General features: G+C 47.4%; 1 protein-coding gene across 1 annotated transcript; it reads left to right on the top strand.

Annotated features, from left to right (window-relative positions):
- The first annotated feature begins 867 nt into the window (after nt 1-867).
- Nucleotides 868-14,548, top strand: SYT11 (synaptotagmin 11). The gene is made up of 4 exons (XM_016221648.2): nt 868-1,132; nt 4,948-5,774; nt 11,786-11,909; nt 12,719-14,548. The coding sequence occupies exons 1-4, from the start codon at nt 1,099-1,101 to the stop codon at nt 13,027-13,029; spliced, it is 1,296 nt and encodes a 431-aa protein (XP_016077134.1). The 5' UTR covers nt 868-1,098; the 3' UTR covers nt 13,030-14,548.
- Nucleotides 14,549-15,913: the final 1,365 nt, after the last annotated feature.

A 15,913-nucleotide genomic window follows, 5' to 3' on the forward strand; every position in this document is an offset into this window, starting at 1 on the left:
CAGAAGGGTCCCAGTTCTATTCCAACCAAGGGCACATTGTTTGCAGGCTTGATCCCTGGCCCTGGTCAGGGTGCATGCACGAGGCAACCAATGTGTCTCTTTCACATTGATGTTTTTCTCTCTCTCTCTCTCTCTCTTTCTCTCTCTCGCTTCCATTCTATCTGAAAAGCAATGGGGAAAAATATCCTCAGATGAGGATTAAAAGAAAAAAAAATTAAAAAAACAAAGTTTCCATCCTGTCCGGTTTGGCTCAGTGGTTAGAACCTCGGCCTGAGGACTGAAGGGTCCCAGGTTCAATTCTGGCTAAGGGCATGCACCTAGGTTGCAGGCTCCATCTGGGGCGCAGGTCAGGGCACATGCAGAAGACAACCAGTCAATGTGTCTCTCACATTGATGTTTCTCACTCTCCCCCTTCCACTCTCTCTGAAAATCAATGGAAAAATACCCTCGGGGTGAGGTTTTAAAAAAAAAAGTTTCCACAATAACCTTTAATGGGCTCAGAAATGCATAACAATAACGGCAAATTGATACTGAAATGCAGGCAGTATAGAATTTTGTTTTTCCAAAATCCTAGGCCCCCTCTCACCCAGAATATTCTGCTGCTATATTAAGCCCAGGGAACCCGAATCACAGGATCTATAGCTTCTCATATGATAATATACCTACACTTCTTACTCCATCCTGGGTTTTCTCCTTTAGACAAACAGCCCGCCAGTGGGCGGGGTCTCATTCTCGGGAAATCCCGGCGATGGGGAGCCTCCCAGAGGTCTTCCGGAAAGGGGCGGGGACTGCCTTCCGGAACTCTTCGGGCAGAGGCGGAGTCTCCTGCCGAGGGCCGCTCGGAAGAAGGCGGGGCCTCCCTCGCATCAGGACCAGTCTGGCTGCACCTGCATCCTTAGCTCAGAGCATCCCTGGAGCATCTTAAGAGGCGACCGCAGCTGGCAACCAGGGACCAGACCGTCGCAGGAGACATCCGCCAGATACCTTCCCCCTCCCCTGACCTAGCGCTGTACAGCGGCAGCTTCGGTTCTGGTTCGGGGTCCCCAGAATTGTCTGGCCATTGAAAAAGCATTTATAGCAATAGCCTCTGATTACGACATGGACGAGTTCATCAATATCCGACCTGCCGTTGGTAAGTACAGTCCGTCAAACTAAGCCTGCGGTAGTTGAAAACGTTGCTAAAGCTAGGGGAACCCAGAGGCTGCACAGGGAATGAAGCCCAGACCAGGGTCTTTAAGTGGCAGCCCCGCTAGAATCGGGCCTGGGGTGGTGGGTACCGGGTAGTGGACAGAGCCTGAACTTAAGCTGCAGAGACTGGGAAGGCTAGAGACACACGGGCTGGGAGGTCCAGGATGCTAAAACCTTGTGTGGTGCATCGTCAGCACCGCTGGAGGTGAGAAACGGCGAGCTTGCGGAGGATGTGAACCCCTCCTTCTGGGGGAGGAGAGGTGGAGTAGGCCGAGCCCTCCCCCTTGGGGCACGAAGGGCGGTGCCCCTTCCTCCCCCTCCTACTCCTCAGGGCTGCGGGGGAGGGAGGTGGCAAGGGGGATGGGGCACCAAGATGGCAGTTTGGAGACTGTGGGCTGTGTGGCTGGCAGCCAGGGAGGCAGCGGCCTCTGGGGAGAGAGGTGCGGGGGTGGGGAGCAAAAAGGAAGCCACTCCTTAAGCCGGTCAGCTGGATGCTGGAGCTAGGAGGAAACGTGAGCCCCTCAAGTTCTATTCTGCATCGTAATGGTGGGGTCCGTCCGATGCTACCAAATGGCGCTTGGTGCTGCTGGGCTAGGGGATGACGTGATGTCTATTTCTGGGCCTCCTGGCAGCGCCTAGGCGCTTGCTCCCAGGCCTTTTGTTCCGCGTTCCCTGGGCTGGCTTTTCAAACAGGGGGACTCGTCTGCGCTGATGTGGAGCTGGTGGGGGCCCGATCCAGGCCGGAGGGGGAGGGGCGAGAGAGGCCAAGCCCGGGGGAGGCCGCTTTGTGTACCAGAGAAAGCATTACGTCATCTCGGCGAGGCTCCAAGATCTGTTACATTACTTGGAGCAGAGAGTGGAGTGGAAAATAGGAAAGACGGAAAATAGAAGCTCAAGAAGGATGCTTTTTCCTCCTAGGGAATTCCTGCAAAATATACTAGGGTAACAGACTACCTGTGCTGTGCTTTGCTGGTGCAAAAATTAAAAAAAAAAAAATTGCCCTGCTTCTCCCTCAGTTCTACTTACCCCAGTTTGGATCGTAGAAGCCAGTGAGACTTGCTGTCAGTCTAGGCTTCCTTCATATTCCTTAAGAGGTCCTAACCCTCAGACAATCCAGAAGGTTTGAGCATCCGATGTTTAGGGTGGGGCCACAATCCAACTAGGAAATGGCTTTTCTCCCCAGTAAGAGGTTTATGGGAATGAGCAGAAATCAATGTACTCCATTCTCTCAATATCAGAAGACATAGGATCAGGGAAAGTACCCAGACAACAGATCACACCCATTAACTACGGTTCCCACTGATTCCCAAATCTAAATCTTGATATTTTTTTCTTCCACTTCACCTTCTGCATAGCTATTCTTTGAGTCCTAAATTTCCAAAATAGATGTCCCTTTGATGATTGCATGAGCACCCTATGATTTTCTTCTGCTCTTTCTTTTTCTTCTTATGCCTTCTTTTCAACATACTCTTTTTTCTAACTGCAGTTCCCGATTCCTTGGAAAATGAGATGGTGTGGAGTATAATGTAGTGATTTCCTTTAGAAGGAATATTAGTGGAAAAGAGAAAAGAAATTTTATCAGCCTTTTACATACTACATTTTATTTAATCCTTACAAATACCCTCTGGTGTAGGAATTATTATATATATTTTCCAGATAAGGAAACTGAGGCTCAGGGAGATAAAGCAGATAAAAGTTACACAAACTAGTGAGGGCAGTGCCAATGTCCAGTTGATGCTGAAGTTTATTCTCATTTCTGTATCACACTGGTCTACTTGACAGGGAAAAGCTGTTTTAGTAAAAGAGGTCACTAAGCAGATCTGACCAGGGACTGACAGAGTTGAGCATAGCCCAGATGTGTCTTGCAGGTCTTTCAACCCTTACAGAGGGTTTCCTACGTAGAGAACTGTTACTTCTGACTTTTTCATGTCTCATAGAGTACTGCATTTCAAATGCCTTAGTCCTTGGGAGATACACCAAGCCAACATTCAATTATCCATGACCTTGGAGGACAGAAGGAGCAAGCAGCATGGGTCACTGCAATTTACAATTACTATAAAACACTCATTTCAGATATTAGTTCCAACATCCTTTTCTCACCAACCTTTTGACTAAAGTTAGACAGAGGGTTCTGAGTTTCAACATCTCTGATTTTTCTAGTTAACTGCCTTGAATATGGGGGGGAGAGGCAGAGGTTAATAAATACTCAGTGAAGAAGAAAGCAGGGCAAAGGTGGGAAATAAGGTGGAGAAAAGCACCTAGGTGATTCATAAATGGATTACTTTGTTTCTCTTCCTTCTCTGTCCTCCCAAAAGATAAGAATCCTTCATCTTCTCTCTTACCCACACCGCCTGCATTTTCTAATAGTAAATGTTGAGGCATGGTAAGCAGCAGTGGGTTCCCTCAAGATCACAGAGTAAATTTATGGTAGAGCCAAAAGGGTCACCCAGATGTCTCCCAACATGGCCCTTTAGATCTCTCTTTCAAATCATTCTCAAAAATATACCTGTCTTGGTGGTTCCCTGCTTTCCTCTTCTCACAGAGACAATCAATGTTCAGTTTCACTAATGAGTAGCAAGCAGTTTTCAGGAGAGTCCCTGATTGGTGAGTAGAGAGCCATTTTTTCAGCTTATTTTGATTGACAGTTGAAACCAATCAATTGTTCAAATAAGTATTCACTGAACTTGTATTAGATGCAAGAGACTCAGACATTCAAAGGTGAGCAGGACGTTACTTTTGCTTGCTCTCAATGAGCTGAACACAAGCTGCCCCCATTTTGTGAAAACTCCGTAAGAACTATTATTTCACTTACTGCTCTGAGAATAAATGCTGCTATTATTCAGTATGGACATGGTCGCCTTGATTTATTTTGTTAGTGGCCTTATTCCTCATCTATATTATTTTAAAATGTAGCCCCTCTTTTTCTTTAAAAAAATTTATTTTTATTGATTTGAGAGAGAAGAAGAGAGAGAGAGAGAAACATCAATTTTGCTGCTCCACTTATTTCTGCACTCACTGGTTGCTTCCTGTATGTGCCCTGACCAGGGATCAAACCCACAACCTTGGTGTATCGGGACGACACCCTAACCAACTGAGCTACACGGCCAGGGTTGACCCCTTCTTTTCTTACCTGGTCCCAACTTTCATAGAACCATGGGACGTTTGAAGTAGGAAAAACTTCAGAGAGATTTAACGCAATCTCCGTGGAAGAAATCCCTTTTAGAATATCCCTGACAATGGTGATTCAACCTCCAAAAGTTTTCAGTTGTAGATTCACTGCTTTATGAAGCAATCTGGGCCATTGTGAGGCAGTTCTAGTAATAATTTGACTCCTTTCATTGAGTCAGATCTGTCCTCCTGTAGCCTGTGTGCGCTGGTACTGGACTTGCCCTCCAAAGTAAAGTCAAATCACACCTTCTTCCATCACAGTGCCTTCAGTAATTGAAGAAAGTTATTATTCCTAGACCCCTCAGCTCCTTCAGTTCCTTCCATTTTCCTTCACTAGCTATGGTTTCCAGATCTTTTACTGTCCTGATTATCCATAATGCAGCAACACTTTGGTATCAGGCAAAGCAGGGTTAAAATCCCATCACTGCCATTTGCTACACTTGGCCTAGGGCAGATTTGAGTCCACAGGTTTCCCAATGGTAAAGTGAGTATATTAATGGTATTTAATGAGTTCTTTCATTTAGAGAGAGAGAGCTTTAGCGCAATGCCTGGCAAGGACATAATAATCGCATCTCTGGTCTCCACCTTCAGATGTATCGCCAGTGGTGGCAGGCCTTATTGGGGCTTCTCTACTGGTGGTGTCCATCTCGGTGACCGTCTTTGTCTGGACATGCTGCCACCAGCAAGCAGAGAAGAAGCACAAGACCCCACCATACAAGTTTATTCATATGCTCAAAGGCATCAGTATATACCCAGAGACCCTCAGCAACAAGAAGAAAATCATCAAAGTGCGAAGAGACAAAGATGGCCCTGGGAGGGAAGGTGGACATGGGAACCTGTTGGTGGACGCAGCAGAGGCTGGCCTGCTGGGCCGAGACAAGAGTCCCAGGGCACCTAGCTCTGGGTCTTGTATAGACCAGTTACCCATCAAAGTGAACTATGGGGAAGAGCTGAGAAGCCCCATTGCAAGCCTAACCCCTGGGGAGAGCAAAACTACTTCTCCATCATCTCCAGAGGAGGACGTCATGCTGGGATCCCTCACCTTCTCAGTGGACTATAACTTCCCCAAAAAAGCCCTGGTGGTGACAATCCAGGAGGCCCATGGGCTGCCCGTGATGGATGACCAGACCCAGGGCTCTGACCCCTACATCAAAATGACCATCCTTCCCGACAAGCGGCACCGGGTGAAGACCAGGGTGCTGCGGAAGACCCTGGACCCTGTGTTTGACGAGACCTTTACCTTCTACGGCATCCCCTACAGCCAGCTCCAGGACCTGGTGCTGCACTTTCTCGTTCTCAGCTTTGACCGCTTCTCTCGGGACGACGTGATTGGGGAGGTCATGGTGCCACTGGCTGGGGTGGACCCCAGCACAGGCAAGGTACAGCTGACTAGGGACATCATCAAAAGGAACATCCAGGTGAGGAGGATATGTGCGTTGGGGAGGGATGGTGGGTTGGGGGAGTTGAGATCTTAGAGGACAAATGGGAGGGGAAGGAGATGAAATGGGTGGCAAAGAAGGCCTGGGGGGAGCTCCCAGCTGTCAAGAACAAGCGGTGGTCCAAGTAAGACCGAGGGCCTGGCAGGCTGGGTCTCTTCTAGGAAGCAACTTCCTAGCCTGCTGGGATCTAGGGGCTAAGTTTTTTCTTTGAAATAATGTGTGATCTTCCTCTAGTGAACTGATTTCTCACAGCTGAGAAACTACGAAAGTAGTTCAGTAATTTTCCCCTCAGCTTTCCTTTCCCAGCCCAAACCTAGGGGTGTAAATAGTATCATGCCTTTTAATAACCATTTTATAAATGCAATTTAATGAATTGCTTCACCTTTGAACCCCTTAGCCAGGCCCAAACCTTTGCCACAGGTCTTTCTCTCTCTCTTCCTCCTCTCTATTTGCAATAGAAGAGGAGTGAGAGCCTTCTCTCCCACCTGAGTTGTAATTTCAGGGGTACAAGAAATGTGCCCCCTGTCGTCCGTTAGTTCACTCATTTCTTCCATGATTGGGGAGGCAATGTAGTTCTATGGTTAAGCCCTCAGGCTCTGGAGTTGGACTGTCTGAGCTCATGTTCCAGCTCACCCTTTTCCAGCTGTGTGACATGGGTGAGTAACCCTTCTAAGTTTCTCTTTCCTCAGATGTAAAATGGAGCTGATATTACCTTCCTTACAGCGCTATGAGGTGCAAATGAGATCATACCCCTGGCATGTTAGTGCCCTGGAGGAGCTTTTACTTTAGTGGAGGAAAGACAAACAATCTTGGCAATTACCATACAGTGAGTGTGGTAGGAGCTTTGAAAGAAGTTGTTATTTTAAATTCAGAGTTTCATTCTTTTTTCAGGATAAAATATAAGTGGTTAATAGCAAGGGCTTTGAAATCAGACCTGAATTTTCATCCAAGTGCCATCAGCCAACTGACCTTGGGCAAGCTGCTTAGCCCAGTTTCTTATAGGTATTAGGTAAAGTGATGGATTTACATCGTCCCTAGCACATAGTAAACCTTCAATAAATTGTAACCGCTATTATTATTGTTTCTTTTATTAATAAAGTTTGGTCCCTGGGAGATATATGTGGTTTGGAAATGTTTGTATTTTGTTTTGACAAAGTAAAGGGAGACTTGCATCAGTGGAGAAACAGGTAGAAGGTCTAGAAAGGATATCAGGGTCACTTATAAAAAACTGCACATCTCAGGAAGAGCCCTGGCAATAGGGGCCACACTTATCTCTTGATGCCTTTTCCACCTGCAAGCCCACACTGGACTCAGTGGGGAGGCAGGAGGCTCAGGGTTGGACAAAAGAGGCTTCCAGGCCAGCAGGAGCTGAATGTGCAGTGAGCTTCTGGGAACAAGGTTTGTAGGCTGAAGGAGGGCCCTGCATCAAGCTGGTTGGGGGCAGGGAGCAGTCCCCCGGAGGTGTTTTTATCTTCTGCATTGTGTAACATTCATCTGTCCCACTGCAGCCAGCCCAGTCAAGCAATTGCCCAAAGAACTGCTGCCGCCACATGGCACACTCAGCCTACCTCATAAGGGCCAGAGAAGACCAAACATTTTGAATAATAATAAAGGCTTTTGGTCAGGACATAAACATGTCCAATGCCAGGCCTAATGAGATAGCTTAGATTTTAACATAGCAGGGGTCCTCATAGCCTCAGAAGCTGGAGTCAGGGGGTGTGGTGCAGCCCCTCTCCTGTTTAATCCCCCTCCTGTCCCTTTCCCTCTTCTGCCATCTCTTTTCCACAAGGCTCTGCCAACCCCTCCCCATGTCCTGACTCCCCTTTATAGAGCTGCAGTGCTCCACTGCCTGCCTTCATCCGGCTCTTTTCGCCGGAGGATCCTTTCCAGCTCAGCTTTCCCTGTAGCCCCAGCTTTGGTAAAGCCGCCAACTAGCTGGATTCCTCCAGGTAGCTAATGCACTCGCAGCCCAAGGCTGAGAGTGGAGGATGGTTCTGTGCCAAGCTGCAGCTGGGAAGAGACTGGCAAGGAAAGCAACTGATTCGGGGTAGGGACAAATTAGCCTCGAATCCAGGACACTGGGCAGGGAGCATTTGCTAAACTGCCAGGGGCTCTTGGCATGAGCCAAATTTCTATTTTATTAACTCTCCTCAGGAGGGATAAGCCAGGGCTGGGATTCTTAGTAACACATTCCCTGGGAGAGGTCTCAGACAGGACACCCAGAGCGTACACAGCCCCACACCAGAGCCTTCCAGCCTCCTGGCTTCCTAAGAGTGTTTTCCCCAACCCATTCCTATGAGCAGGGCTGTGTTCCATCCTGAGTCGTGACCGTCACGTCACCTCTGTAGCCAGGGGTCCTTCCTGGATTTTCCCTTAGCCCATCAGTTAGAGCCACTCTGGGTGATTCCACACTGTCTGTAAAGAGCTTTCTCTGCTGAGAAAGCCTTACACAGAGGCTTCGGACCTATATTACAAAGCCTTACACAGTAAGATGGGGCCAAATTGTCTTCCTCCAAAGATTCCTGGGCGGAGACTGGTGAGAATTGCATTTCTCTATATAACTCCGCACTATTAACTGCATTTCCTGGCCTTTAGCAGAAAATTCATCTCTTGTCCTTTCCATTATATAGTGCAGTCCAGTTGGAAAAAAACCAGGTCTGGTCATCATTTTTTACGCTCTCCATTTCACTACCTTACTCTGGGCAAGTAGTCATCCTCTCTGGGCCTCAGCCTCCCTCTAGACTGGATCGTGACGGCACTGGGACCACTTTGTGAGAGCACTCTTGGCTCTCATGAATATGCAAAAAGATATAAGAAGCATGAAAACATAACTCTTGACTATTAGTGAAAGAAGATCAGTATAAACTCAAAATCTCTGCATTGGATTTTGGGACTCGATTTTTTTTTTTTTTTTTTTAGTGGCAGGCAGCTTTTCTTCCTAGTATTTTATCCAGACAGAAATTAAAGTGGATTTACATTCCCATAAGAACTTCCCCACCAAGAGAAGGGAGGCAGTACAGAGCCGGCTGGGGAATAAAAAAGAGACGTGGGAAAGAAGAGATTTACAAAGTAGATAATAGAGAGTTCTTAGGCTCCTAATTTCTTCAGGTCATTGTTTTCTAAACCGTTTCCTGTCTTTCCATTGTCGCATCTGGTATTGATGTCCTGGGACAGTGGTCACTTAACAAAAGGATTCTTAAAATCTCAAATTCACAAGGGACCTTAGAGGTCACCCATTCTAGCCAAAGGGACTGAAAAGAGAGAAAGAAAAAGGAATGTCAGTTTTCCAGGAACAATAAAGAAGGTTGCTGTGTGTGTTTTGAGGAGGTTAAAAGGGGCCGCGATGTGGTTGAACATTAAGGTTTTTGTTTCTTTTGTTTTCCCATGACTGTGATTTATGTGGAGGTGGCACTTCCAACCCCAATAAAGGTTTATTGAGGATGTGTGGGTCCACCTAAAGCAATGACTCTGCAGCTAGAAAATCACTCTGGAAGGGGCGCTGCTAATTAGAGAAAATAGACTTCTCCCTTGGCTGAGTGGTCCCTTGTCTGGATGCCCCCTTTAGGACCAATGCTCCTGTTCCTCTTTTCCCACTGAGGGCGGGCAAAGCCTCCCAGCTCGGTCAGGCATGGATAAAACCCTTCCTCCCCCTTGCCCTTCTGCTTGTCTGCCCCACAACAGGGTCTTTGCCTCATTAAGCCAAGGGACTGGGAAACAGCTCGCTCCCAGCCCTTGACAAAGAGCCTTTGAGAAAGAGCCCTTGGCAGTGCTACTTGGAATGGGATTGGGTGGCAAAAGAAGGGGAGGGGAGTGAGGGGACATGAAACTCTATTCTTCAATGCAGAAGGGAATGGCATTCAGGTGGTGGTGTGGCAGCAGACTTGGGTACACAAAGGGACAGCTGAATGGGGACAGGCATTCGGCCCATGTAAAATGCCAAAGATGAAGGGGGCCAGAAGGAAAACGGTTGCCTGAGGAGTCATTTTAGGGGAGAAAAGTATTAAAAGGGTAACCAGCAGTTGTCCACTTTCTCAAAGAACTAGGGAAGGGACCTGGGGGTTTAGATTAGGAAGATTTTCTATAATGAATGATTTAGGAAACAGTTTTAAACAAATAATCAGGAAACCTAAACCATAATCTTGAACTTAGTGGGTTGTTGTTGTTTTTTGATTGATTTTTGGAGAGAGGAACATCCATTTTGTTGTTTCACTTATTTATGCATTCATTGGTTGCTTCTTGTATGTGTTCTTACCGGAGATAGAGCTTGCAACTTTGGCATATTGGGATGACGCCCTAACCAACTGAACTACCTGACCAGGGCCCAGTGTCTTAAATTCCTCAACTTCTACCTTCTTTTGTTTTCATCTCAGCCTCAGCCCCACTTTCTAAGCTAGAAACTTAAGAAATAGTCCTCCAACAAGAAAAAACCAACAAGCAAAAGGAAATATTTCTCCATCTCTTCCCTCTCCCCTACATTTACATCCAGTTAGCTACCTACACCTGGAAAATCCTGACAGTTCTTCCCGAGGCATCTCTTACCCCCACGTCCATGCCCTCTGCTAGAGCCCTGCTTCCAGGCCTCCTCATTTCCTCCTGAGCCTATTGCAGCAGCCCCTTAACTGAGCTTTCTGACTTTGGTCTTTCTCCACTTTAGTTCATTGTCCAGCTTTCACCAGAATAATAATATTATTAATAAAATATTAACAGCAACCATAATAACATTGTCGCTCCTATACTTACAGCCCTCATCTGCCTAGTGGTGACTCTGCTGTTGGGTTAGCGTGCCCACTGCTCCTTACCCTCACCTCACCCACCTCTCTAGGTTCCTGACTCATCCCTCCTGCCAGGCACCCCAACAGCAGGCACGCGCGCCTCTCGCCATTCTCTGAACACAGATGTCCCCTTTCAGGGCCCAATGCCTTTGTACGGCGCTCCTGCCACTCTGCCTGACGTGAGCTGCCGTCTGCCCATTGTCTCACGGCCTCTTACTCCCCCTTCAGAAACTCAGCCCAATGTCAGCTGGCAAAGCCTTCCCGAATCTCACAGCAGCACTTGGACAGGCTTCTTACTTCTCTGACAGGTACATCTTTACTTCTAGCTCTGTCTCTTCTACTACATGGTAAGCTCCTTGGGAGCCACTGAGTCCTGTCAGCTGTGTATCCCCAGCACTTGGCATGTAGTGAGTATCCAAATGTGTGTAAAATGCTCTTAGAGGCTAGAGGGTTTTTGCCCAAGCTCAGAACAGAGCCTAGAATAGACTTAAAAGATGAGGAAATAAAGATGTGGGCATAGGGGAGAAAGCCGACTTGGCTGGAGAAAACACTCAAAAGTGCACAACTGAGGCAGGCGGAGCAGCCGTGGATATTCACCCTGCGATATGGAGGAACAGGCTCCAGAAAGGTCAGGGGCTTGCCCAAGGCCAGGTGGTGATTAAGTGGCAAAGTGAAGGCTCGAACCCAAATTTCCTACCTCCCACTGTACATTTTTATCACAAGAACCAAATGAGAGGATACACTTCCATAGCGCACAATATACTCCAGGCACTGTGGCGTTTTACAAAATTTAATTATCTAATCCTTTTAATAATCCTCTGAATTAGGTGCTGTTTCTATCTCCATTTTATAGATGAGGAAACTGGAGTACTGCAGAGATGCCAAGTAGGTGGTCCCAGGTCATCCCAATGAGAAGCAGCGGTCAGGATTTGAATCCAGGCCAGGCTGGCTTCAGAGTCTGGGCTCTTAAGTTCAGTACTAGGCTGTGCTGCCTCTCCATGCAAGTGATTTTACTTAGTATCAGGATTATAATTAGAAGAGTTCCTTTCCCCCTGCCCTGTTCAATGTGACAGTAAGATCTTTTCAGGGGATGGGCACCTCCAGGTAGCCCTCTCCTCCTGAGCTTCCTCCCCGCCCCTCTCCCCTCTCCTCTGCACTCTTTCTGTGCCACGCCCTGCCCCCCTGCCGGGATTCTCATCAGCTGTTTTTTCTTCACAGAAGTGCATTAGCAGAGGGGAGCTCCAGGTATCTCTGTCATATCAGCCTGTGGCACAGAGAATGACAGTGGTGGTCCTCAAAGCCAGACACTTGCCGAAGATGGATATCACCGGTCTCTCAGGTAGCAGCTATTTACTTCAACCTATGTCTGTTTTTTAAAATATGTTTTTATTGATTTCAGAGAGAGGAAGGGAGAGGGAGGGAGATAGAAACATCAACGATGAGAGTCATTGATCGGCTGCCTCCTGCACACCCTCTGCTGGGGAATTGAGCCCTGAACCCGGGCATGTGCCCTGATCTGGGAATCGAACCCCGATCTCCTGGATCCTAAGTCGATGCTCAACCGCTGAGCCACGCCAGCCAGGCTCAACCTATTTCTAAATGTCTGAATGACACCCCCCTCTTCTTGCCTGTGACCCAGACTCCCCCCCCACACACACATGTCAGGACCCTCACACCTGTCACTTTGCATCCGTTCCTCTCTGTGTCCACCTTCTCTCCCTGGTGAATATCTAGGTTGTAGGTTTTCCTAGCCGGGGAGGTGCTTTGGGTAAGCAAATGGGGTCTTTACCTTTGGTGAGGTCTCCTAATGGAGGGGTGCCAGGTGCTGAGTGCTTGCTCGAGGTGAGACTCTCACAAAGACTGCAGGCGTTGTTAGTCTCTGTGCCCCATAACGCTTCTTGGTGTCATCGGGTTTCTTCGGAGAGGAGTTGTCCTGTTCTCTCCTGCTTGGTTTCCTTGCCCCCAGTGCAGGCAGGCAGGCTCAAGTACAGTCAGGATGCATTCATCGTGTCATCACTAAAGACCACGTAGGGGTGGCCCCAAAGGAGGGCCCACAGAACCCCCTCTCTCCCAGCATGAAACCGCCATTATGTAGGAGAGAACTGTGTCATAGGCCTGTCTCCCTTTTTCTTGTCTCTCTGGGGGCCCCAGATCCTTACGTCAAGGTGAACGTCTACTACGGCAGAAAGCGCATCGCCAAGAAGAAAACCCACGTGAAGAAGTGCACTTTGAACCCAGTCTTCAACGAGTCTTTCATCTACGACATCCCCACTGACCTCCTGCCCGATATCAGCATCGAGTTCCTCGTCATCGACTTTGATCGCACCACCAAGAACGAGGTGGTGGGGAGGCTGATCCTGGGGGCGCACAGTGTCACAGCCAGTGGTGCCGAACACTGGCGAGAGGTGTGCGAGAGCCCCCGCAAGCCTGTGGCCAAGTGGCACAGTCTGAGCGAGTACTAATCCCACGCTCCTCACCTCTCACCCCAGGGCTGGGCTGGGCAGGGACGTGGTGGGGAGAGAGGTGACAGAGAGAAGCGGACTCAAAAACCTCATTTTAGTTGTAGAAGAAAATTTCTTACAAAATCAACTCCACAAAGAACACCCCACATGACCACAGCTGCAGATCAGTTCTTAGGGATGATGATTTTCCTCCTTTGCAAGGCACTTAGAAATTCTCTCTCTTTTTTTTTTTTTTTTAAATGGGGAAAAAGAGAGAGGGAAAGACCTCTACAAGTTTATATATAACAATGTAACCTTATACTTGCATGTCTAATACAAACTGAAGAAATTAGCCTAGCTGCCAATATCAAGTTACAGATTTTAATCCATGAAAATTGTGTTTTGTGCCGAACTGTATTTGCTGACTACCTGAAATTGGCCTCTTTTTATTGGGCTTCTCTGGACAGTTACTCTCCCCACCTCTGCAAAGAATATTTTGCTCTTGCAAAATCTATTTCCATTATTCCCCTCTATTCTTCCTATTACCTCTTACATCTCTGCTCTTTTACTGAGCTCAAGGTCCAGAGGTCTGCAGTAAGCCAAGAAACAAAGGTGGAGTGGATTAAGCTAGGTTTGCAGGAGGAAGACTCCTTGAGAAGTGGAGTGTTCTTGCTGTCAGTGCGCCTGCTCTGAAGGGGCAGGCGGCGGCCTACGGTTAGATTGTGATGAAGCACATGGACACATCCGACTCAGGAGGCAGAATTGGCTTTACAAAACAAGGTGGCGTCTCTAAAAACAGCTTTGGAGACTTCAAATTCAGCTATAGGATGGTACCAGTGAACACGTCCTGCTGATCCCAAACACTGTTCTTAGGCATGAGGACAGGGAGAGGAGAGAGAGATGACTGTGACCCCCCTTTGCAGCTCTATATGGAAGCGACAGCCATTTCTTGCTTGAAGGGTTAGAAATCATCAGAGGTTTGAAGGATTAAACTGGCCTTTGTTTTTCCAGAAATGCTGGCCCTTGAGAAGCTGTAGAGTCTTCTCAAGTAGCTTAGGTGTGGTTAGTTTTATTTCATAAGGCAAAGGGCCTCCTTAAATTTTTCAGTGATGACTCTTAAAAATAACAGTGTGACTGAGTCATAAAGGTAACTTGGATTCCTTGGGGTATCTTTTCCCTCAAAACAAAGTGCTTGATTCTTGGAACTTATGAGTCTCACAAGGTGGAGGGGTGAGGGGAACCACAGAATTCAGTCCTCCTTGTGCCAGAGGGCAACAGGTTGAAAGACATTCAGCATCCTGCTGGGATTAGAATTCAAGTCTCCTTACTCCTAGTCCAGCCACGTTTCTAATGTTGAGACTTCTCAGGTGGCAGAGGCTTCTCTGACAATAAGTATGCTTGGATAGGCAGTAGGTATTTTTGCCAGCCTGAAGAGGGACTCTAATAAGCAGCAGCTTGAAGCAAGGCCTGAGGGATCAGCTAAAATTGAAGGTCTACCTCCATGCAGGAGCATCACTTTCTAACTTGCTTCTGAGAAGGGAGTTAAAAAGCTGAGTCTCCATGGAGAGTGGCGATATTGCCTTTGATGGTCCCTTAGCTCTTGTGCATTTGAAACCAGTCTGCTCCTCCCCAGTCCTTTAGTTGTTTTTTTAAACCTGGATTCTTGACAACGCAGAGCACTGCTGAGCAGGCACAAAACCCACTCTTTCTCTTCTTGTCCCTGTCAGCTCCCACCCCCACCCCCCACCCTGACTCACTCTCTCACCATCAGTTGGGTTCACACCACCCGTCTCTGTCCTACACTCCATGGAATGTAAATACTGTATCATACGTAGAAGAAAATAATTTTTGTTTTCTAAAAATGGCATTCTGAGATAGTTTAATGTAAATCTGCCAGGAGCATTCTGAAACCCCATTAGGAAAAAATTTAAATGATTCCTCTTCATCGCCTTAATGTCTAAAGATCAGAAACTGCTGAGCAATCCACTTTTGTTTCCTTCTTGGAAACAATGCAAAGCGACAGGTGGAGATAGTCTGGTCTTTGCCCTGCTGTGTGTGCCTCTGTAGCTCCTCCTGACATAAGTCTGGGAAAACAGCCTCGCCCCACTCTTCTCTTTCCCATCTCCTTGTAGCTTTAGTCCTTGCATTCTTTGGGTCTACTGAGTAGTGGGTAGTGAGGTGACAGGGGAGGAACCAGGAGTTCTTTAGCCTATGAGCTGCCTCGGTGTCTTTCTCAGAAAAAGGCCAAGAGGCGGTACAGGGTTCCTCCCTCCTACCTCAGGCCTGATCCATCCTGCCCTTGACTTCGCTGTCCCAAAGTTTCTTAGCTGGATTTGGCTTTCACATTTGTTCCTCCCAGAGCTCACTGATAAGGGTGGAAGAGGAATATGCCTCCTCCTAAGAGTCAGTGGAAATACAAGAGAGTCACATCCTAGCTTTTGCACAAGGCACTCATGGGCAGGAATAGGTTAGGGAATGGTCACTTCTGATTTTCCAAGAGTCAGTCCTTCTCTGCTGATATCTTGATTCCTTTGGGAAGACAAGAGTTTTTCTTAATAATAAAAGTCCCTTTATGAGTTATTCTTTCTTTCGGTTCTCAGTGGAGCACAGCCAAGAGGTATGTGTTTATGAACAAGTGCTCTAGATAGGAAAACAGACAGAACTGGTTTGTGGGACACGGGCAGCTTGCTCAGGAGAGGGAGCGATGCAAGTCCTTTTTCTTGGAAGACTTTATTATGGCCATGATAGTGACATTTCCCTCACCATGATCCTTCTCCAGTGTGGTTGTCTTTCTTTACCTTGTGTCTTCTCTTGTAAAAATGAAACTCAAGAATAAAATAAACGTGTCAAATTAAAAAAAAAAAGAAAAATCTGAAAAAGCTAACATGAATTGTGTGAAATTGCA

Source organism: Miniopterus natalensis, chromosome 19 (genome assembly GCF_054644295.1).
Source record: "Miniopterus natalensis isolate mMinNat1 chromosome 19, mMinNat1.hap1, whole genome shotgun sequence".
NCBI lineage: Eukaryota > Metazoa > Chordata > Mammalia > Chiroptera > Miniopteridae > Miniopterus > Miniopterus natalensis.

Bases quoted from the DNA above. Each gene is read 5' to 3' on its own strand.
- SYT11 (XM_016221648.2), top strand. From the start codon at position 1,099: ATGGACGAGTTCATCAATATCCGACCTGCCGTTG. The intron at 5,775-11,785 runs GTGAGGAGGATA...TTTTCTTCACAG, and splicing joins TCATCAAAAGGAACATCCAG to AAGTGCATTAGCAGAGGGGA. The intron at 11,910-12,718 runs GCAGCTATTTAC...TGGGGGCCCCAG, and splicing joins TATCACCGGTCTCTCAGGTA to ATCCTTACGTCAAGGTGAAC.